Source organism: Ictidomys tridecemlineatus, chromosome 12 (assembly GCF_052094955.1).
Source record: "Ictidomys tridecemlineatus isolate mIctTri1 chromosome 12, mIctTri1.hap1, whole genome shotgun sequence".
Classification (NCBI taxonomy): Eukaryota; Metazoa; Chordata; class Mammalia; order Rodentia; family Sciuridae; genus Ictidomys; species Ictidomys tridecemlineatus.
The window spans coordinates 46,495,443-46,520,365 of record NC_135488.1 but is presented as its reverse complement, the minus strand read 5'-3'; the positions used below and the strand labels follow the sequence as shown (position 1 = coordinate 46,520,365).

Here is a 24,923-nt window from a genome sequence, read left to right as displayed (position 1 = left end):
TTTAAAAGAGATATTGGTTCCCTGGCAGGATTTCCCTGGGTACTATTTATATGAAGTAAATCAGCAGTTCTCTGTGACGTGAGAAGGGAATGGAATTCGTGGCTAGACTCAAAGCCCTGGATTCTTGTCCTGATCACCTTCAACTGTCCTATGGCAGCAGCCAAAGAACCTTCATTCAGGGGAAGGTGCGCTGAAAGCCAGCAGAGGACAGCCTATCCTTACTTAAAGGCTGTGATTTTGCTAACTTGAACCAAGGCTCCTTCAGACTTCGTTCTGTTACTAAACACCAATGTAGGAAATAAGAGCCTAAATATATTATGCTTATGTGTTGAATTATTTATGGATCAAATGATGCTATGTGTGGAATTAGCTTCAAAATATTTTATGCAACTGGGCATGATGGTGCATGCCTATAATCTCAGCAGCTGAGAAGGTTGAGGCTGGAGGATTGCTAGTTCAAAGCCAACCTCAGCAACTTAGTGAGGCTCTAAGCAACATAGGGAGACCCTGCCTCAAAATTTAAAAATAAAGGGGGGGGGGTCTGGGAATGTAGCTCAGTGATCAGTCACCCCTGGGCTCAGTCCCTGGTACCAAAAATAGAATGAATGAATGAATGAATAAATAAATAAATAAATAAATAACTGTATGGAGGCTCAGAGGTAGAGTATATGCTGAGCATGTACATGGCCCTGGATTCAATCCCTACTCCCACCCCATGAAAAAATATATGGTTGAGGAATAAACGAAAAAGTTGACTATGATTTGATAACTATTGGAGTTGGGTAATGGTTTAATGGGATTTATTACATTCAATAATAAAAGTTTAATAAAAGTTGAATTCTTCAATAATAAGAGGTTTGAATTTTGGGTCTGTGTATCATGATGAATGGCACATTTTATGTTTGTAACCATTGCATTATAATCTTTTTTTTATTTGGGGTTTATGAGTGGTTGTGCCCTATTTAAACATGTATAACAATAGTCCGATACATAGCAGATCCTTTAGTGGCCTCTTCTGTATTTGGCCAAGTGTGTGAAGCCAAACCAGGATTTCAGCACTTGTGGTGGTGACATGTGTAATTTGGAGGTTGAATAGGAGAAGGGGACTGAAAGAAATAAGATTCTTTACCTTAATCTAGGATGTCTAGATATGGTGATTATTAAGATTTTCATATTTTGTGTTGAAAAAGAATAGTGTTTCTTTATTGTTAGAAAGTACATGCTTGTAATCCCAACAACTTGGAGGGTGAGGCAGCAGCATTGCCAGTTTGAGCCAGCCTTGGCAACTTAGTGAAATAAAAAATAAAAAGGACTGGGGTGAGGTTGTAGCTTAGTGGTAGAGCACTTGCCTAGCATGTGTGAGGCACTGGGTTTGATTTTCAGCACCTCATATGAATAAATAAATAATATAAAGGTCTCTCGACAACTAAAAATTATTTTAAAGGCAAGGGGGGGTGTGCTGGGAGTGTGGCTCAATGGTAAAGTACCCCTTGGTTCAGTCTCCCACACTACAGAAACAAACAGATAATTTTTTTTTTTTTAGAGAGTGAGAGAGGAGGGAGGGAGGGAGAGAGAGAGAGAGAGGGGGATAGAGAGAGAGAGAGAATTTTTAATATTTATTTTTTAGTTCTTGGCGGACACAACATCTTTGTTGGTATGTGGTGCTGAGGATCGAACCCGGGCCGCACGCATGCCAGGCGAGCGCGCTACCGCTTGAGCCACATCCCCAGCCCCAGATAAATTTTTTTAAGGAGAAACTGTTTTGTTATTAACAGATCAAGCAGATTTATTTATTTTAAATAAATTTTAAATATCAAATGCCTGGAATCTTCCTATTTTAACTATTTGGAAAACCACATCTATTTGAAAAGCAGAAAGATAATTGCTCTTTGCTGCCTAAGTACATTGTGTTAGTGAGTTATCTGTTGAATTTATCTCTCTTTTCTCCCTTTAAAAAAACATGTTAAAAGTTAAATGCTGAGAGACTGGGCCTGGGGCTCAGTGGCAGAGTGCTTACTTAGCGTGTGTCAGGCACTGGGTTCTATCTATCCTTAGCACCATATAAAAATAAACTAATAAGGGTTGGGATTGTGGCTTAATGGCAGAGCGCTTGCCTTGCACATGTGAGGTACTAGGTTTGATCCTCAGCACCACATAAAAGTAAATAAATAAAATAAAGGTATTGTGTCCCTCTACAACTGAAAAAATTTAAATTAAAAATAAATAAATAAAGGCATCTACAACTATAATTAGAAAAAAAAGTTGAATGTTGAATCAGTGAAACATATAGGAGCAAAGTGTCTCCATGTTGAGCAGAGAGTTTTCTCAGAAATTGTGATAAAATGAGGAGGAAGGTCTAAGGGAGCAGGTGCTCAGTTTTCTAGACAGTTTGTCTTCTGACAGGTAGTCCCATCCCATGTGGCACAAATGATGTTTAGGACTGAGTGAATGGTAAATGAGCTGGAGAAAAGCCTCCTGACTTCTTTCTTTGCCTCCTTGGCTTTGGAAATGTAAGAGGGAATACAAATATTACTATAGAGCCAAAATATGAATAATGGCATGACTTAGCAGCTTCTATAGAGCTGTATGGGATCCCTCCCTGGGTTTGTGGTCTCTGAGCACTAGAATACTGACTCAGACTGCCTAAATTTAGATGAAAATCTTAAACAAAAGGAAGGTAAATTGACCTTTCAAAGCCTGTTTATACAAGCAGTTTCCTTAGAGGCAATCTATACCTGCTTAGCAAGAGTACACAATGATTTCTGGCTGAGAAAACATTATATTATTGATTTCCTTATTATATGTGTGTTCAGATTAAGAAACTGTACCCGGTTATATCTCCACACACATTTTGCCCCCTCCATTCTAGGAATTATTCATGCATCCATATGGTAATGAAATGTTAAATCATGACAGGCCGGGTATGGTGATAATTCCAGTATTTTGGGAGGCTGAGGCAGGAGGATTTTGAGTTCAAAGCTAGCTTTAGCAACTTAGTGAGACCCCCATCTCTAAATAAAATGCAAAAAAGGGCTAGAGGCATGGCTCAGTGGTTAAGTGCCCCAGGGTTCCATCCCCAGTAACTCCCCCCCCCAAAAAAAAGTTAAATCATGACAGCAGTGTAAACTTTTGGTTTTGCTCTTTTGAATTGCTTTTCTTTCTCCTCCTCCTCCTCCTCCTCCTCTTCCTCCTCCTCCTCCTCCTCCTCCTCCTCCTCCTCCTCCTCCTCCTCCTCTTCCTCTTCACTTTTGCTGGCATCTTAATTCTTAGCAATTATTCTGTTTTAAAATTCAACCTTTTAAATAGAATTAGTTCCTTTATTTCAGAGCAGTTTTAAATAGAAGGATAAAACTAATTCTTGAAATAATCATGTGGTTATTTGTCTCTAATAGATTAGGTTAGCATCATGTGTGGAAGGATAAAAATGACTACTGCTTTGAAATAGAATAAAATCATTGATAGAACCAGCACAGATGCTATCATTAGAGGGCTAGATAGTACTTTTATATGTGTTAAATCCATATGGTTTTACTAGTTTATTTGAACCATTTTGTATTTCATCATTTGATTTGCTAATAGTTTCTAAGCTCTTCGAAAACTTATTTTCTTTTATTTTCCCAGCCTAATAATTTGGCTTTTTGCCAAGTTAATTTTGATTTCATTCTTTCTTTCTTATGAACTGCCATGACAGAGATTTTTCTGTCTTATTCTTCACTAATTCTTGGTTAAAAGTTTAGATTAAAGGATTGGATAGACTCAAGAGTCATTCAGGTGCACCTTTGCTGTCCTGAACTGAAATGCTTGGCAACAGTTCTATTTATAAAAGGATTAGAGCAAGGAGTTCCTAGCCCTCCAGGAAGGTTTAAGTTTCATTTTACATTCTTCCAGTAATTAACTGTTAAGAGGTGTGTACACACACATGGCTTAAGGCTACATGGTACCTGTATATGTGTGTCTTTGTGCTTCAGTTACCAAAGTAACTGAATACTCTTGAGTATTGGTGTTCTTTCCATTTTCACCATTGTTTCTTTGGATTCTCTCTTGCACACTGTTCTTAAGAAATAACATGCTTGGAGATTTGTGGCTGACTTTGGGCTATGGCCTATGGCCAGACTTCAGGGGATGACTCCTGCAAGAGCAGGCAAGGAGAAGCCTGCTGAACAGAGCTCCTGTGGAGGGAGTTGGATCATACTCCTCCAATAGGCTGAGATCTCCTCCTACAAGGATGTCTGTAGAAGGGAAGGGAAGGAATGACTATGGGGCTAGTTTATGTTCTGATAGGCAACTGCGCTCTTCCACATAATACTCATTTTTTAGTAACTCTGACATTAATTCAATATTTCCACTGTTCAATTTAATTTATACCTGTGAGGTTTGGGGGAGAGGTGGATGGTGGGGAAAGAAAATAGAGAATGAGGGAATGTCATTTCATAAAATCTCAATTTGTAACAGAAATTGTTCATATGATTATTGTATTACATTTCAGATTTTGCCCAATCCCTTTTAGGAAACATGAAAGCTTGTTTAGAACATTGTCCTTGGTGTTTGCCTGAGCTGAGTCTTCTTCTAACCCTTGCAGAACTGTTTTTCTTTTCTTTTTTGGTACTAGGGTAGAACACAAGAGTGCTTTACCACTGAGTACATCCTCAGTCCTTCTTGATTTTTATTTTGAAATAGAGTCTTAACTTGTTGAAGCTGGCCTCAAGCTTAGCATCCTCCTCAGCCTCCAGAGTCTCTGGGATTACAGCTGTGTGACACTGTGCCCAGCCCAGGGCTGTTTTACAGTGTGTGTGCACACACCCCACTCCCCAGTTGTGCTTTCTGTCTGTGACACCTTTTCATGTCCATACCTTTGAAGAGATGCCACATAACAATGTTGAGTAGTGCTTATGGTCCTTTTCACCAAAATATTCTGAAATAGAAGGACTGTTTAGAAACCAGGTTGTTGCTTCATTTTATTTAGGAGTAATGTGACAGGAGGGAAAACACAGGAATGGCCATGACAAGAAAAGATATGTGACACAGTAAAGCAGCATAGAGTACCTTCTATGTCAGCATTTAATGAATGCTTGAGAACTTGCGTTCTCATCCTGTAGCTGCCATTTTCAGAGGCAATTATTGAGAGCTTACTGAAGACCTTAGGTTCCTCCATTCTCCCCTTGCTTCTGAGGACTGAGGAGAGCTGGGTGCCCCATTTGCCTTTTTGCTAGGGTGACACCAGTGTAAAAAATATTCCAGGAACATAGATAGATTGGCCCCAAGTATGTCACCAGTACCAGAGAGCACTGTCAGGAAGTGAGGGGTGATCCCTGGTCTATACTGGAGTAGGAGGCTGCCATGCAACCCTCTGTCCTTGCATTGAGTAATGAGTCCACTGTCAAACAAAGAATGGAGCAGGCTAATGTGGACTTCCATTTAATGACCACTTTACTATGCTATACCTTTACTTAGTAACCCACTCTTTCCACCCCTTTGTAGTTTCAAATGTAAATATAGTTAAGTTACAAAGTGAGACTCATTCCTCATATTGAGTAAGAAGCTCAAATGTCTAAAAACACTCAACTACAGAGTCCTGACATAGGCCTCTGTAGGTCTGGGTCCAATCAGGAAAGGAAACCTGTATGGTATTTTGAAAAGTAAAGCTTAATATGTACAACAAATAATTAACTCTAACGGGGTGTTAGAGTAATAAGGGATTGTCTACTAAGAGGAGAAAAAGCAACAGTATAATCAGAGAGCTGCCTTAGGGCAGTCTTTGCCCCTAGGGCTGAGATATAGAGTTCCTAAGGGGGAATCCACCCCTATTCCCTGAGGACACACTGCCAGGCTCACAGAACAGTAGAGAAGTCTCTGGCTAGCTGGCTGCAGTACCAGGAACCTGAGGTACCTCCTACAGTACTGTAGGATATTCTGCTGCAAATCCACCAAGGGGCTAACACCAGGAAAGTTGCCACTGGGTACCATGCCCTATGGGAGCTGAATCCTGAAGAAGCCTTCTGTGCTGTAGGAACCTGGTGCCTGTGGATGCCCTGCATGCCAGGAGTTTGCCAAGGGAGCCAGAAGCAAGCCCTTCCTGCACATAATCTCTCCAGCGCCCTCTACTGACACTGATTCAGTGTTGCTTACAAAGGAGAAACATGGGGCAGTGACCATGACCCAGTGTTCCAGCAAAGCTCAGAAAATGAGTGGTTCTATCATAATTACCATAATTTTATCCACTATTGCTCGATTTATAGAATTCCTCTTCTTGAGAAGAGATAAGAAACTGATCAAAGAGCTTCCTACTTAAGCTGTCACAGGGTTAAGTGATTTTCAAAAATTAGAACTTCATTCTGTGGGAGAGGATGGAGAACTCTATGGGGATGAGAAAGGGGCTGAATTACAAGAGCCAGAAAAAAGAAGAGGAGTATCCAAAGATTCCTGGGAGAGGCTGCAGCCCCAACTGTGAGCTGGCCATCAATATATCCGCACCAGCTGGTCATTGTTTTTTTTTTTTTTTTTTTTTTATTGCAAGATAAACTAAGTTGTGGTAGCCAAAATAATTTCCTGCCTTTCTTTGTACATCACAAAGTTGGAAATTATTGAAAGAGAAGAAACCTTTTAAATTTCCAAAAATGAAATTTCAGTTTCTCTGCTTAATCTTGGCCAATATGTTCAAATGCTGATTCATACATTAAAATGTGTGTGTTCTTTGTCAGGAAGTACTGGCAATGAAAGATATGTATATTTGAATTTGAAAGGGTTAATAGTTTTTACAAGTTAAATGTTTTTTTCTTTGTCCTTCCATACAGAAATTGTTTTTCTTTTTAGCTTATCATTGAAGAAAGTAGGCCTCACATTAAGCTTAGTCACAAAATAAAAACTCCCACACTGACTTCCTCTGTGACATAGTTGATAGTCAGTGCTGGATGAGATAGCCCTGCTGAGTCAGAACTAAAATAAGAATGCAATGAAGAGCCAGAAAGTCTGCCCCTTGGCCACCATGGCCATATAAAGAGCTCCTGGATGCACTCAGAGGTTTCCCTAGTAATCTGGGCATCTCTTAAGTCAACACTTACTAAAAATACTCCTGGTCTATATTTGAAGTACAAGGCTTCCTCAAATATATCTATTTTGGTCAGAATGCAATATCTTTTTCAAAAGACATTTAGGGATCAGAGTATATTAATGGATCTCAATATGAATAAAAGGGAGAAGTGACTTAAACATTGAAGGAACTGCTTTCAGCGACATTTTCCAGGGAAAACATTAAAATTTCAGAGAAAAATCACCTAACCTATGAGGTAAATTTTTAAGAATGTTTAAAAATTAATCAAACATTCTTCCTGAGTGGCCATTAGATTCAGTTGAGGAAAAAAATTGAGGGAGAGTTTAAATTGCAGTGATTCTCATTGAGTCAACTGCCTGTACTGAGGACACAAAGTCCTACTAAGGACACTGAACTTTTGGGGGTGGGAAGTGGGGTCAGTGCCTACCAGTGCACAGTCTTGTCAGAGGCCCTCTGTTTCTTACAGGATGTACAGTACTTGCATACTGAGAGGATACTTGGTGCCAGGAGGGGTACAAAGGCTGTAGGAGTTCTTTCAGGGACTTTTGATGTCCTTGAGGAGATAAGGAGTACCTTTACAATACTATTGTTTTCCTAAAATCATATCCATTGAACAAGATGTACAGTAAACATTTCAGTTGCTGAACTCATGAGTGAAGGCTACAACTCTCCAAGAAGGAGCTAAGAGAAGACCTAGGCAGGACTGAGGCAGAGTTCCAGAGAAAAGGGGCAGTAATTTTACATCCTTTTAGATCTGTCACCCAGAATTGGAAATGCTGATCATCACTTATTAAGATAATGCTAAATAGTTACCTTGCATTAAAATCGCATGCATGTACATGTTCTTAGAGACCAAACTGTTAAAGTGTTTGTTTCCAGCTACACTTTGCATTTTTGTACATTTTCTATAATGAGATATGTTACAGTTTACCAAAACAAAATAGTGCAGGCCAGTGGTCCTGTCCCAACATACATACACATCTGCATGCACAGGTATGCAGAAATATGCTGCTCTGGCGTTCAGGTCATTTCTTAGTGTTCTGCCATTAGTAGTTGTGTCTTTTGCTGCACATTCTGCTGATCTCCTGGTCTAGTCTTGAATCTTTTTTTCTGTAGTGGGTTGAGATGTATGAGGAAATGTCTTCATTATTGTAGAACAGGATCCCTAGGTGTAGGCAGCCAGTCAGCTGTATTGTGTTCAGAATGTTAATGTCAGAGAGAGTCTTGGAGAAAGAGGAGAGTGCTGTGAAGAGCTTTATTTCCATCTCTCTCTTCATTTTTACCGGCTTCATATCTTTTATACACTGAAGTCCTTTTGAGGCATGTAATTTTGTTGTTTAGGTCATGTTGAAAGTTTGTTTTAGTGATCTTGCAGAGAGAAGTCCTTCATGAAAAATAGGCCTCTCTAGGCTGTCAGTACTTGTTAAATTGGTTAGTACTGGTCTGGAGTTGTGGCTCAATGGTAGAGTGTTTGCATAGTATGTGGGAAGCTCTGGGTTTGAAACCCAGTATTGAGAAAAAAAAAAAAAGGTTAATATTAAGTAAATTAACTACTGATTTGCAACATTTTCTGCCTATTGTTTGCCAAGTATTTTTTCCTTCCTTTTTGTATTAGTGCATTATAGTTGTACATAATGGTGGGATTTGTTGTTATGTATTCATACATGTCCACAGTTTAACACTGTAATTTGGCCAACGTCATTACCCAGTATTTCCCTTTTTCCTCCCCTTCTTCCTCCCCTTGGTCTCTTTCCTTTAGTCTACTGATCTCCTTTGCTTTTCATGAGACACCCCTGTCACAGGAAAGCAGAGAGCTGAAACTTCAAAGTTTGGTTCTTATGTTCTGATGAAAGAAAATTTAAAGTCAGACACCAAAAACCAAGCAAGAGAAACTTTATTATAAATGAAAATAAAGTAAAAGCAAACTAAGGTACAAGCAGAGAACACTGTCGAGAGAGAAGGTGGATCATCTCCATGAAGAGAGTGACAAGGAAATACTTCTGTCTCCAAATAATTTACTGTTTGATGTTTACCAGGAGAGCTGGGGACCACCACCTTCTGTACTCTTTGCCAGTCAAGTGTTCAGCTCCTCTTTCACATTAGGTGATGATGTTTTTGACCTCAGTTTGTCCTCTCCAGCACTGACATGGTGACCATCCTTTTCAGGGGAGCTTCTTTTACAAGTCAGTCCCATGTTAATATGGACACTGGGATCAGTAGCCAGTCAGAAGTTACATTAGTGCGCCTGCGCTACCAAAGGAATCTTCCTTCCTAGACAAATGGAAACAGCTATAGCCATAATTCCTAGCTTCACTCTAACCTTGATGGACCTTGTCTTTTTCTTTCTTTTTTTAAAATATATTTTTCTTAGTTGTAGATGGACACAATACCTTTATTTATTTATCTTTATGTAGTGCTGGGAATCAAACCCAGGGCCCCACATATGCTAGATGAGCATTCTACCACTGAGCCACAACCCCAGCCCCTCATTAATCCTTTTCTTTTGACATATTTTCCAGTTAGCTCCTTTGGCTTCTATTATTTTCTACAAATTAACTATCATACTTTGTATTCTTGTCTACTTTGAAAGCAGTTTTAAAAAGACCCTAAAATAATTTAAGGAATACTTATGATCTTACTATACATTTCACTGTTCATTGCTTCCAACTACCTAACAACCCCCACCCCCTGCTGCCACTTTTTTTCCCCTTTTTCTTCTCTAGCTTCTACATATGAGAGAAAACACATGACCCTTGACCTTCTGAGTTGACTTTTTTTTTTTTTTTTTGGGGGGGGTGTGATACTGGGGATTGAACCCAGGGCCTTGTGCATGTGAGGTAAGTACTCTACCAACTGAGCTATATCCCCAGCCCCTGACTTCTTTTTCTTTTTCTTTTTTTGATATTTTTTTAATTGTAGTTGGACACAATACCTTTATTTATTTATTTTTATGTGGTGCTGAGGACCGAACCCAGAGCCTCGCGCATACTAGACGAGCACTCTCACTGAGCCACAATCCCAGTCCTGACTTATTTTTCTTTTTTTTTTTTTTTTTAAAGATAGAGAGAGAGAGAGAGAGAATTTTTAATATTTATTTTTTAGTTCTCGGCAGACACAACATCTTTGTTGGTATGTGGTGCTGAGGATTGAACCCGGGCCGCACGCATGCCAGGCGAGCGCGCTACCGCTGGAGCCACATCCCCAGCCCCCTGACTTATTTTTCTTAACGTAATGTTCTCAAGTTATATTTTCCTGAAAATGACATAATTTTTGTTTTTCTTTATGGCTGAGTGAAACTCCATTATGTAAATATACCACATTTTCTTTATTCATCCATTGATGAGCACCTAGGTTGGCTATGTGAATTGTGGTGCTATAAATAAGGGTATGTATGTATCATGATGACATGGTGATGACTTTAATTCTTTAGGATAAATACCAAGACGTGTTATAGCTAGATCATTTGGTGGTTCTGTGTCTAATCTTTGGAGGGAACTCTGCACTGATTTTTATAGTGTTTATACTAATTTACAATCCCACCAGCAGTGTAAAACTGTTCCTTTTCCTCCAAATTTCTCTCCAGCATTTATTATTGTTTGTATTTTTGATGACTTGGGCAGAGTATTTCTAATGTTGTGGAAGCATGTTCAGGACCTGACTTATATTGCAGAGCGCTTGTGGGCATGGAATCAGAGCACTCTGCCTGCCCTGCTGCCTTATGGTGCATTCTTGGCTGTGGCTCTTGAGTGACTACCTTCTTCTGCAGTTTTCATTTCCATGGACTTGGAGACCAGAGGAGGTATTTTTGCCCAGCCTCCATGTACTAAGATTTTAGTACTAAGTATGTTCCTGCTAATTCACTTCCTGAAAGTTTTCAGCTACCAACTGAATAGCATTCCACTCATTTTCCTCTTGAAGGAAATGAACACACTTCTCTATAAATCTATATGCACACCAAAAATAGTCTCTTACTTTTAGATACATTTTGTTTCAAAGGGAGATTCTTGATGCAAACAGCATTATCCCAGTCATTGTAATTGCTGGACTTAGGGATAGGCTTCCTGGTCCCTAAGATAGGGCCTTGATGGTGCAGGGAAATAATATAGTCTGCTTATTTCATGGTTGTTAGGAGATACTTTTTTTCACTTAGTTTCTTCAGCATATACAAGAACAAAGTCAAAGTACCTCTGTTCTACTTTGATAAACAACACTAGCACAAACATGTAAAAAATGCACCATTTTAAGGCAGTTTGAGAAACGTATGCCTTATTTCTTTCTCACCTCTCTAGTGCTTCTGTGGTAACCTCTCTCTCTCTCTCTCTCTCTCTCTCTCTCTCTCTCTCTCTCTCTCTCTTGCTTGCGCAATTAAGAATTAGGAAATAGTTTTAACACAAGACAAAACGACATATTAATTATAAATTCATATCCTTTTCTGGCTAACCTTTGTCTATTTCTTCACTGTCTGTTGAAGGAAAACACAGTGCATTTGTTCTGGAAGCTGGGAAATGGGAAAGAATTTTCCAGCTCCATTATCTTTACTTGCAAGTCATGATTGTTTTTAGTAGTCTGGGAGAAATCAGATTAAATTTTCCATTTGAGTGAGATGGAGAATAATAGTGAAAATAGTTCATTTTGCCAGGTGGTAATTTAGCCAGGCCACCTCACCAATTTAAACACCCTGTATGTCACAAAAGTCTTTTATTAGAGTTGGAGAAGTTTTATCCTAGTGGTTTCCTGCTGATTTTTTATTTAGTCTTAAATTATGTAAATATGTGGAAAGGAGTAAAGCATTTATTAGCACTCCCCTTTTTCTCTACAGTTACCTAGTGTGGAGGAGAATTTGGTTCAAGTGCTGTGTAAATTATTGTTATATGATATTGTTTAGGGAATAATGATGAGAAAACCCTACACATTCAGTACATGTGCAGTTTTTTAAAACAAATATGTTTGATCTGAGGTTTTAATCTATGAGCAGAATCCACAGATTTTAAAGGACAACTCTACTAAAGTCCTTTGTGTTAGAGCAGTTGGTCAAAATGTCTAGTTTGGCTTGTCAATGCTACAGATGCCATAGGGATGAACATGATTCAGTTTGAGAGCATTTTAATTTAAAAATATCAGCTGTTAAAAAACTACATTTTTATCACTCTTCTCTCTGAAATGACCCATCCTCTCTTGAGGATATTTCCCTTCCTTCTCTAACAAAATTTTCTATACTTTCATTTTTAAACAGATGTTTTTGAGGGCTTGGGTGTAGTCTCATGATAGAGTGCTTGCCTAGCACGAGGTGAGGCTGAGTTAGATCCTGAACATCACCAAAAAGAAAAAAGTTTCTTTTTTATTTTGTCAGCTAGTACTTGAGGTCCTGGAAATAACTGAAATGTTTTGTGTAATATCTCCCAGTAGGCTATTTGTCTTTGGTAGTGAGTGTCAGAGGTGGAGTTTGTTTTGGCTGGAGTGGTGAAGTTAGCAGACTGGTGGGATCTGAGGCACTGCAGTGTCTTTACTGGTGCGTCAGCTTAATACCAGATGTGGCCGTGGTTTGACCCTTAATAAAATGTCAGGTGCACTCAAACAGTGCCTAAATCAATCCTTCAGGACATGATAAGAGTTTGGCATACAGTAAATGGTCAGAAAATGGTGATTTTATGAAAGAGAAATCCCTGTAGTCTGGATGGATTTAAGGAATTTTAGGATTCAGACCTGCCATGGAGGATCTCCCAAAGCCCCAGGTTAGCCATGGTGATGAGGAGAGTTAATTAAATCATAAAACCTCTTGGAGGAATCCTTAATTGAGGACCTCAAGTGACCCTAGTTCTTCAACAAAACCCAACTAATGGACTAGCTCTTCAAATAAAATGCATTTTTTTTTGGTATTTTTGAAAAATATCCTCTCATTCTACTTGAAAGACCATTTTGATGCTGCTGTAGTAGCAGTAGCAGTTTCACTCAGAACATTGTGATAAATATTTTTCTCAAGGTTACAGTCACAGTCCGAAACATTGTTTGCATTTCTTCAAGTGACATAATTGCCAAAAAAAAAAAAATGTTTAAAAGTAACAAAATGCATGCATAAAGAACTTGAGCAGTGGTGTTCATTTTGATTATTTGGCCTTAAATTAATCCCTTGTCCTCCTTGGTAAAATAACATAACACATTTCTTTTAACTCTGCTCTGTGGTAGCTAAATCAGAGAAGTGACTGCCTGTGTAGTCTTTGTGGAAGAATGATGCTGCCTAACCTTTCTGTTACCTTCTTGATAAATGATCCTTATTTAGGACACTATGGATACACAGACCACCTTGTTCATTCAGCACTGGGCACTGACCTAGAAATCTGCTTCGTATTTTGCTTGCATGTGGCAGAAACCATATGTATATCTATATATTGTTTCTCTGACTACATTGTATACTCATAGAAGCAGTGCTGTGACTTGTATTCACATTTTTTTTTTTTAAACCAGGGATTGAACCCAGGGGTGCTTAAACACTGAACCATATCCCCAGCCCTTTTATTTGTTATTTAAGACAGTGTCTTGCTAAATTGCTGAGGCTAGCTTTGAACTTGCGGTCCCCCTGCCTCAGCTTCCCAAGCTGCTGGGATTACAGGTGTGCACCACCATGCCTGGCTTGTATTTACTTGTTTATTCACTCAACAGATATGTAATATTTTCTACTAATAGTGGGTGGGACAGATATGTCTTTAAAACCCCCTTGGATCTGCTATATCCTGAGCATATAGTATAAGTTTCATGTGTTCTATATGATGCAAAGTAAATCTTGGAACAAAACGAGCAGTTACTTTTTAAGAAGTCATAGACCTTAGGGCTGGGGTTGTGGCTCAGTGGTAGAGTGGTCACCTAGCATGGGTGAGGCCCTGGATTTGATCCTCAGCACCATATAAAAATAAATAAATAAAAATTGTGTCCAACTAAAAAAATATTTTAAAAAAATAAGAAGTCATAGATCTTATCAGAATAGCTGCTAAAGAATAGCTATTATACTGATTGATTAAACAGTTTAAAATGTATTTATGGTATATTTCTTTGATCATAAAATCAATTCATATTGAAGTAACTTCTATTTAAAGGCATCCAGATAGAAAAGAAGACATCATATTATCCTGCTTTTAGACAACACTATTTTAGGTATAGAAAAACCTAAAACTTCCACCAAAAACCTGTTAGAATTGGGGCTGGGGTTGTGGCTCAGTGGTAGAGTGCTCACCTAGCACGGGTAAGGCACTGGATTCGATCCTCAGAATTGATAAACAAATTCAGTATAAGGTTGCATAATATAAAATCAAAATACCAAAATCATTGTTTTTTTTAATATTTCAATAATGAAGCTTCTGGGAAGGAAAACAAGAAAACAATCTCATTATAATAGCTACAAAAAATAAATATAAAGGAATAAGTTGAGCCAAGAAAATTAATGATCTCTACATTGGAAATCACGAAACAATGATGAAAGAAATTGGAGAGAACACACACACTCACAAATAAAAATATCCATTCTAATGGATTGAAAAAATTAAGATTGTTAAAATGTCTTTTTACTCTCCAAAGCTATCTACAAATTCAGTGCATTTTCTGTCAAAATGCAATGATATTTTTCAAAGAATTGGAAAAAGCACTCCTAAAATTTGTGTGGAACCACAAAGACCCCCGAAGAGCCAATATACACCTGAGGAATTACAATACCTAACCTCAAAACATACTCTATAGCACCTTTTTACTAGTTATTCAGTCCCTTTGTGCCTTTACCAGTTTCATAGGTATGTTGTGAAGATTAACTGACGTGATTGGGGCAACTGCTAATAAAATCAGAATCTCATCCACTGCTGCTATATTGTTGCAGCAGACCCCGGATACCTGTCAGTGGCTTCATTTTTTTTTTTAAGTTGTTGATGGACCTTTATTTTATTCATTTATTTGTCTGTGGTGCTGAGAATTGAACCCAGTGCCTTTCACATGTGAGGCAAACGCTTTACCACTGAGCCACAAGCCAGCCCTGTCAGTGGCTTCTTTCTGGGATCTTGTCTTGCAAATTCAAAGAAGGAAACCAGACAACAGAAGGTGAGAGTGAAAGGGTAGGATTTACTTAAGTGAGAAGCAGCAGAGCTCTTGCCAGAAGTAAGAGAATCTGATAACAAGTTGCCTCTTAACTGTACTTGTCTAGGGTGACTGGGTAAGGCCATTCATTGATCAATATTTATGCTGATCAGGTTTTGGAAAAGTGCTAAGGCTATTGGTTCGGCCCCCAACATTCTGATCGGTTAGCCTTTAAGTCTGTAGCTTTCACTCAGGTCTGTCCTGCCTCCCCTTTTCCTGCTGTCCTGGGACAAAGAAGTTGGCTACAATGTTAGGAACAGGTTAATTTTTAACTGTCTGCCTGTTTTACTATCTATCAATCCTGTCTTATTCACTAACTTTTATATCATTATTTATTGTTGTTATTCAGGTCTAAGCTGCATGTTGCTTTCTGCTCTTGAGGCTCTCCTGTCTCCATTGTAACCTGAGATGTTCATCATTGTACCTGTGCCTACTCTGTAGATTTTTTCACAAGCTCCTTTTTGTTGCTTGCTTTGGGTGAGACAGCTTACTGAGCTGAGAGGACTGGAGACAGAGAAAGACTCTAAGCCACTGGTGCTACACCATTGTCATTATCATTAAAACCATCACAAGAGAGTAGTACAAACTGAATATAGTCAGAATGCCAGAGCATGTGATGACTTCCTTAGTCATGGTAGAGACTAGGGAAGCCTGACTTACCTATTGCAGGATTAACTGGTATCAAATAGAACACAGTTTATAAGTAAACTGTAGGATATGCCTATTTTCACTTGTATTCATTCAATGAAACTTTTAGTGAACTCTTGCTATGTGCCAAAAGTGAAGATAATAGAAGACAAATGTAGCTCTTGGTTTCAGAGGCTCAGGGATTCTTGGGCTCTGTGGTTGTGGGACCCCATTCCTCATAGTGTGCTCTTATCATGGCCTCATCAGAGCTTCTCAGGGGGTGTTCCACAAGCTCTCCAAAGGTTCTGTGCATACCAATGTTGAGTTCACAGTGTTGGTGATGTTGAATTGAAGCCTGGTGACAGACACCCAGGGCCCTATATGTTCGTTTCTCTTGAAAGCCTACAAAGCAACCTTTTATTCCTATAGCAGTGCTAAAGGGCTCAGTCCACCAGGAAAGCAGCTCTGAAAAAGATTGCCACTATTCTGTGGAATGTTTTCTAGAACTTCTAGAAACCCTCAGTAAATCCAGTCTGCTGTGCCCCGTAATGCTCTGCTACCGAGCTCTTAACATGAAGTGTTGGTAGCCACCCTGGCCAGCCAGGCTGACGTGCGTGGGAACAGTGGGAGTGACCCTGGCTAGGAAGCTGGGAGGCCTGGATATTGTTTCTCCTGTCTCTGCTTCCTGCTGCTCTCGTCCTGAGCTCTGTGCTCCTCAGTACCCATGATGGCCTTCCCAGGCCGAGCTCGCCCCTGTGCTATTCCAGAGAATGAAGAAATCCCCCGGACTGTTCTTAACAGTGTCCAGGAGGCTAATGGGAATGAAGACGAGAGAGCTGTGTCCAAACTGCAGCGCAGACAGAGTGATATAAAAGTCTACAAGGAGTTTTGTGACTTTTATGCGAAATTGTGAGTCTTCCTCCCTCTCGGAATGCCCCTTCCAGACCTTGAGTTCTTTCTTCAACTCCTGATTCCCTAGCTATTTTGATCTGGCTAATATGGTTTTATTTAGCAGGGCTTTTGCAGGGTTATCTGGGGCCCCGAGGGTGACCCACAATGCAGCGTATTCCAGGGAGGCAAACAGGTTGCCTTGTCATGTAGAGCTTGTGCTGGAGGACACACAGAGATGAAGGAAAGTGCTGTCTTCACAGGAAGAGTAGTAAGTTCTTGTCTTAAGTAGATTTCTAGTAATAGTACATTTCCATTGTGTCATCTGTGAGGGAAGCTGAGAGTTTGTCTTGCTGGGATTTATAGAAGGAAAAATTTATATTCTAAACTTGTCAAAGATAAGGGGCAGATTGGATGAAACAGTAAAAAATTGAATTGATGAACATTTTGTTGGGGGAATTATCCTTGTAACCGAAATTTTAACTACATAGTGATGATCCAAATGATTTTTAGATTTTGCTTATTGTTGCATTTTTTAATACTAGAAAAGGTGTTTTATATATCATAAGTGAGGCACTTGAATAATGAAAATCTGGATGATACCATTTGCTGTGTGAGTTGACCTATTCAAATAGATCAGTGAAATCAATCATGATTGGCCAGTTAGGATTATGTCCCTTATCATCAACACTTTTTAGTGAAGATCTTTTTTTTTTTTTTTTGATACTGAGGAAAGAATTTTGCTTTGGGATGTTGTCTTATGGATGTTTTAATTAAGCTACTTGTCCAACTGGAAACCTGAATTTCTTTTGGGATGGGGGTGGGGACCAGGGATTGAACTCAGGAACACTTGACCACTGAGCCACATCCCCAGCCTTATTTTATATTTATTTAGAGACAGGATCTCACTGAGTTGCTTAGTGCTTCACTTTTGCTGAGGCTGGCTTTGAACTTGTGATCCTCCTGCCTCAGCCTCCAAGTCACTGGGATTACAGGCGTGTGCCACTGCGCCTGGCTAGTGAAAAATCATTCTGAAAAATTACAGTAAAATTTGGAAACTGATAGAAGAAAAACAGTTAATTAACATGTCTGAAAATGGAGGCTCTTTGTATCATCTGCTCACAGGTTCACAGTGAAGATTCAGGAGAACCCTGAAAGTAATTATACAAAGTAGATTAATGAAATACCTAGGAGGTCACAAGCTGTGTTAGGGGACCACACATGCAGGTAGAGCTTGTACTCTGAGTGGGTATCTGCAGATAAACGTGTCAAATTTGAAGACCAGCTTGGCTTATCATAGGAGACTTCCATTTCTAGGACTTTTAGAAACAAGGAAGGTTTTAAGGCAGAATGGCAGCTATAATTCATTTGTGACTTTTAAAAAGTAATTTCTATCATATGCAGTTTGGATATAAAGTAAACTGTAAAAGAAGGGCACCATGCCAGAAGGTCAAGACAAGAAAGGAAAGGGAAACATGAGTGGGTCAGTAGGATAGCAGGGTGATTGTTCTGTTTCCTTTTTTCCCGTTTGTTATTAAAAAGGAATGCTTTATCTCTAAACCAGTTGATTTTTCCTGTGTGTGGGAAATAACTGCTTGTTTTTATGTGTCTACCTATTTTGCTGATTCTGCTTGAATATTTAAATATAAACAGTCTCTAGTGTAATAAGTATGAATATGTCAGTAATAACCAAACATTTTGATCTGGAACCTCTTCACACTCACCCCAACACTGCCCCCCCCAAATAAGTAAATAAATAAACAAGTGTTGAAGTTCCAGATAACTTCATTATCAGTATTTACTGTATGAGAAATTTATTTATTTATTTATTTTAAATGGTTTTTAAAATTAGATGTTGATGGCCGTATTTATTTACTTATTTACATGGTGCTGAGAATCGAACCCAGTACCTTGCACATGCTAGGCAAGTGCTCTACCACTTGAGCCACAACCCCAGTCCTGTATGAGAAATTTAAACTGAGAAAGATCCTAAATATTTACTAACTCACTTTAAAATAACAATAAACTCATTACATGTTAATAATCTTAGTAATTGATGATATTAATAGTTTTATGAAAATTACTATTTTCCAAAATGGAAAATGGTTAGAGGGAAGAATGACTTTTTTTTTCCACATTTCTTCAAATCTCATTAATGTCTGTCTTGATAAAAGACACTTTTGCATATCTGCTTCTATATTCAGCCTGTTGCAGTGTATTATTTTAGATGAGAGATGGAAAGAAAAATGGTCCCCAAAAAGATATGGTTGGAAAAGAGAGGACCTTTCAGATCCCCTTAAAGGGTCATGGTGACCCATACACTCTGAAAACCACTGATTTTGGCAATACAAAGTAGGACATTCAAAAAATACGTTTCTTAGCATTTTTGGAGTTCCATTGTAAGATCGCTTGAGGTTTTGAGAATCTTTCAAAAGGTTTAGAGTTATTAATAACCCCACATGTTTAAGTATCATCCTCTGGTTTCCCAAGTGGCTTTGTGTACTTTTTTCTTATTTAATTCTCAAAGCAGTTCTGAGAATTATTGGGGCAGATATGGGGCTCACCATACTTCTCCACTCAGGGACACCTGTGCACTTTAGTCAGGGGAAAAGAAACAGCACACACCTCTTCAGAGCTTCACTAAAACTGTCACAATTAATGTGGATGAAGGAAACTAGATTTTTCTCCCCATCCCATAATAATTTTGAAATGACATAGTAGAAATTCATTTAATTTGAGGTTTTGGCCAGGTTTGACCAGTAGTATGCTACCCTGTCCTCTTTCCTTCTGTTTTTTTTGGTGACATTTTTCAAGCCTACTTAAAGAAAGTCAAGTTTTTTGCTTTTTTGTCTTGTTTTCTTTCTTTATGGTACTCTAGGGATTGAACCCAGGGGATTTCTCCACTGAGTTACATCCCTAGCCCTTTTTTAAATTTTGAGACAAGTTCTCACTGAGTTGCTGAGGTTGGCCTCAAACTTATGATCTTCCTGCCTCAACCTCCCAAATTGCTAGGATTATAGGTGTGCACCCCACATTCACTAAAGTCTAATTTTTTGTTTGTTTTTGTTTTTTTGGTACAGGGATTGAACTCAGGGGCACTTGGCCACTGAGCCACATCCTCAGCCCTATTTTGTATTTTATTTAGAGACAAGGTCTCACTCAGTTGTTTAGCACCTCACTTTTGCTTTGAACTCATGATCCTCCTGCCTCAGCCTCCTGAGCTGCTGGGATTACAGGTGTGTGCCACTAAGCCCAGCAGAAACCTGAGTTTCATAAGGGCAGATTGTTGTTGTTGCTGTTTTGTTTGTTTTTGGAGACAGAGTCTTACTGTGTTGCCCAGTCTGGCCTGGCCTCAACCTCCTGGACTCAAGCAATCCTCCCACTTCAGCCTCCTGAGGAGTTTTGGGATCATAGGCTCATGGCACTGTGTATAGGACTGAAAGCATCTCGTGTCTTCCTTTTCTATCCCTATTGTCTAACACATCTTAAATGCTCTCTCTTATTTAACGAAGAATGCCCAACATGTTAAACAAAAATAAAATCAAGCCAGACACAGTGACGCATGCCTGTAACCCCAAGGCTTGGGAGGCTGAGACAGGAGGATGCCAAGTTCAGTGTGAGCCTCAGCAACTTAGCAAGGCCCTAAGCAATTCAGCGAGACCCTGTCTGTAAATAAAATATAAAAAAGGGCTGGGGATGTGGCTCAGTGGTGAAGCACCTCTGGGTTCAATCACTAGTACCAAAGAAAGAAAAAAAAACCAGAATCAAAGCAGGAGGCTCTTTTAGAACCTAATGTGCTGGGGTAAAGAGACTGAGACAAATTGCATTGAAAGACTTAAGGCAGTAGCAATAAACTGGCTTTATAGATAAAATACAAGTTTTGTAATCAGATAGAATTTGCTCCTTAGTTCTTCATGTTGTCTGGTCTTAAGCCTAAGAAAAAGGTTGACAGTGTGTGACTTGATGTCTTTTTTGTGTTACAGCAACATGGCCAATGCCCTGGCCAGCGCCACTTGTGAGCGCTGCAAGGGAGGCTTTGCACCTGCTGAGAAGATCGTGAACAGTAACGGCGAGCTATACCATGAGCAGTGTTTCGTGTGTGCGCAGTGCTTCCAGCAGTTCCCAGAAGGGCTCTTCTATGAGGTGGGTCAAGCTGGACAGGAGCAGAAAGTCAGCATTCTCCACCCTACCTTCCCTTCTTTTCTGAGGTCTCCATCTTAATTTTCAAATTCATTATCAAAGATTGAATTGAAGTGCCACAAAGATGACAGTTATTTAGTACCTGGGATGTCATTGATGGCATATGTACTAAACACATGGGCCATATCCTTGATGGGATGTCCTTACAGACTTCACCACTGAATAGTTGATCTTCCTGTTTCAGAACTGACAGTACCTTGTGACTGCCTGTCAGATCCAAGCAGCTCAGCTCCAAATCAAACTCCTTTCAGTCTTCAGCTGCAGTGTATCTGGCTTCACCACACGGTGCACATGGCTAGGCCTTACATAATATAGCTTGCCAGTTCCCATCTCTGTGTCTTTTCTTTCTCAGAACACCACTAGACTCCTCTCTAAAGGGGAGCCTGTGTCACTTACTCCTTGACTTCTCAGTCGTGAGCAGGAATGTCCATGTGTTTGTTTTCTAAAGAATATCCTGTTTGGAAATGAGTATTGGAGGGAATTGTCTATGTTTGGCACTTCTTCAGGACTTGATTTGTTTTCAAAACACGTGTTTTTCTTGATCCTTGGGTGTTATTATGTAATTGACACTTCCTTTGTAGTATATTCAATGTTCTCACCATTATTGAAATCCCTTTCTCATAATAAACATGTATTTCATGAGGACAGTCTAGGGAGGTTAATCCCATGTTATAAATGAAAATATATTTGTGTGTGTGTGTGTGAGAGAGAGACACCAATTTGGTGGTTTACTTTTCCATCTTAGTTCTTACATATTTGTGTATATATGTGCATCTCTATATAATAATTACGTATATAGAATTATGTCATAGATAAAGATGGCTGCTGTTTGATTTCTTTTAAAAAAAATTTTTTTTTTCCTGACTTAGATTTCCATGCCTTACAAGCCATGCCTAAGGAAGGAAAGATAGTTTATAAAGTTGTTCACCATTCAGGCAATATTTTCTCAAAGAAATAACCCTACATGAGTGAGGTTTGCAGGCTTGCCTCCCAAACAACCATTTACCATACATGAGTACACAAAACACATGTGTCTGTAGTAAAATAATTTGGGAAACAGCTTTAAGGGTTTTTTGAGCTTCTTCTGGGTCCCAGAAACACCTTTCCTACAACAAAAATGTCAGCAGTAGAAAGAGGTTTGTTTTCTTTTTTTCTTGCAGATCTTCTTAACTTCTTTGTTTAGGCGGAAATCTTTTTGTAAAGGATGGTGGTTTTGGGAGTGGGGATAGGAAGTGACAATGGGTGTGACAGGAGCAAGACAGGCCAGTGTCCAAGAGCTGGAGAGAAGAGAGGATGGAAGAGAATTCCTGGGGATGTTTCAGGGTCAGAGACTCCACTGAGACTATGGGTAGGCTGTGACTGGTAAAGAGGGGGACAAGGAAGCTCTTGGGGCTGAGGCAGCAAGTGGGAAAGGGACTTGCTGCTGGTGGTGGCCATGACTCAATTTAGGAAAATGGACCTAAGGAGCTGCTTCTCAGAAGTTATAACAAAAGGTTCTAATCTCACAAAACTGTGGCAAGGAAGGAGAAGCGACCGTTTGATTTAAGATTATTAAAATGGAGAGCACCCCTCCAGTGATTAGAAGAGACACAAAATAAACATAAAGGTTTTATTACTTACAGATCCTTGGGAAGACCATACATGTACAGTCAGGGAGTACAATAAAAAAGGGGGTTGTGGCTTAGCGGTAGAGCACTTGCCCAGCATGTGTGAGGCACTGGGTTCGATTCTCAGTGCCACATATAAATAAATTAAATAAAGGTCCATCAACAACTAAAAAATATTAAAAAAAAAAAAAAGAAAGAAAGAAATACAGAAACCAGTGGGCCAATTCCTTCACTGGGTGCAAAGCATTATCTAAAGAGGCTTCTCAGGAAGTTTTATTTGGTGGGTTTAAAGCAGTAGGCATGAGTTCTAGTTCACACGGAGAGGTAGTTACTATGTCATACCTCTGCACAGCCATGTGGGGTATGCAGTCATCGGAGGCATTGAAGATGCATCTAGCTGACCTTTGAAGAGGTAGTCTCCAGGGAATAGTTGCATGAGGTAGACATCTGGACTGTCCACACTGAGGAACTAGGGGAGATATAGGTCTGGAAACTGCCCAGGGTGACTGTTGCATGTCTGGTGTAAGAAAGTCAACTTGTATATACAGTGAGGTAACATGAAACCATAGGAACTCACTGTTAGAGCAAATGGAAGGGGGTCCCAGAAATATGGCTGAAGAAGGAACATTAGTTGGGTATGATGATGCATGCCTGTAACCCTAGCCACTTGGGAGACTGAGGGAGGAAGATCACCAGTTCAAGGCCAGCCTCAGCAGTTTAGTGATGCTCTAAGCAAAACTGTGGCAAGGAAGGAGATGCGACCGTCTCAAAATAAAAAGGGCTGGGGATATAGCTCAGTGGTAAAGTGTCCCTGGGTTTAATCCCCAGTACAAAAAAGGGAACTTTAGTCTTCATACTATATAAGCCCTATTTTTTACCCTGCCTTTCTTTCTTCCTTGTGGCTGTGAGAGGTTGAAACACAACAGGTTTGTGACCTGAAAGAAATTAGAACCTAGTTTGGTTGCTAGTATCATATATAGTATTCTTTCCCTTAGGTCCTCTTTTCAAATGTAAGATATTATTATTCAAATGGCAACTAAGGTGAGGCCTCAAGAGGGAGCCAACCCTGAGGAGCAATAGAGAAGAACTCTGAAAGGCAGGCTGTGTTCTCCCAGCATCTTTCCTAATTCCCTGCCTGCTCTTTCCTCTGAGAGTACCCTGGAACTCCAATTCCTCATTACATCATTACATTTTCTTTTCCTTTTTTTTGGAGACAGGGTCACGTTGCCCAGGCTGGCCTCAAACTCTCAATCCGCCTGCCTCAGCCTCCTGAGTCTCTGGGATTATAGGCATTTGCCACTGTGCCCAGCTCCCTCATCACATTCTTTCTCATGTATTGACCATTTGCTTGCCACTTTGGGATGAATACTGTTGTTGAGCTACCTTGCTTAACCAGCACACCTGCTCTACATGTGCATCCTGTCCTGTCAGTTGCACTTGGTCATAAGGAAAGGCTTAGAAACGGCCTTAAACAGAACAGAATAAAGTATGACTCACACTTGTCCTCCTGCCCACCCTTCACTCCCTTTCACTTCCAGACTATAAATAACTTCCCTGGTATTATTCCAGAAGATGCTATGAATCTAAGAACAAGGCTATTAATGAGTTATTGCCCAGTTTAAGCTCTTTGGGTCCCAAGGAAGATTACTATTTCAGCTACATTGTTTACTGTCTAAACTTCTTTTCCAGGTCAGGGATTTGTAAACCTGCATGTGGGAAATAAGAATTTTCCTCTTAGTTGAATAATAATAGAGAAAAGCTTTCCATAGCTTTCAACAAATACATCCAAATGCTAGATATAAGCTTTCCAGTTACATCCAGCAATAAAATGTTTTCTAGAAATGGGAGCTGAATTACTTGGTTTGCTTTCCATTTGAAACTGACTTAGATGCTTTAGATTTTGTATAATAACAAAGGCAGGGCTGGGGCTGTAGCTCAATGGTAGAGCACTTGCCTTAGCATGTCCAAGGCCCTGGATTCAGTCCCCAGTACTCCCCCTCCCCCCCCAAAAAAATGCATCTTTTCCAGTCTATCTTTCTTATTGTTTTTGTCTTACTATCAAAACATCATCTTTCCCTTATTTCCACAGTCCCTACTCTTTCTTTTATCTAGGAAACTAACTATGAAGACCTATAGGGGAGTTGTATTCACTTTTCCCCTTGAAAATGAGATTTACTTCTATTGTGGAACTTCCTAATGCTTTGCATTAGGTAGTCAGGACATTCTTCTCTCGGGCCACAGGACAAGTCTGGAATGAGACCCTTGTTTCCTACCTGATTACTTGTGCATTTTTCTGGAGATATACATCCAGGTATTTCTAGCTTATCTGCATATAACACCTACCAGGATTATTACCCATACTGGCTCCCTATTCATGGTAAACATATATCCTACTAGATTATGTGGTTTAAAACCTAAACCTGAAGTTTATCATTGAGGTG

At 39.5% G+C, this 24,923-nt stretch overlaps 1 protein-coding gene across 9 annotated transcripts in view; it reads left to right on the top strand.

The window, feature by feature from the left end:
- The window catches only part of Lims1 (LIM zinc finger domain containing 1), a 146,293-nt gene that overhangs the window by 103,456 nt on the left and 17,914 nt on the right, over window positions 1–24,923 (top strand). For 6 of the 9 annotated variants that reach the window (XM_078028850.1, XM_005340934.4, XM_078028846.1 and 3 more), the window contains exon 2: window positions 20,659–20,818. In XM_078028850.1, the coding sequence (XP_077884976.1) occupies window positions 20,659–20,818 (160 nt within the window). Of the gene's footprint in view, window positions 1–16,423; window positions 16,697–16,841; window positions 16,947–20,658; window positions 20,819–24,923 lie in introns of those variants that run through there. The other 3 variants (XM_013365506.4, XM_005340933.4, XM_021720614.3) reach the window with 3 other exon arrangements.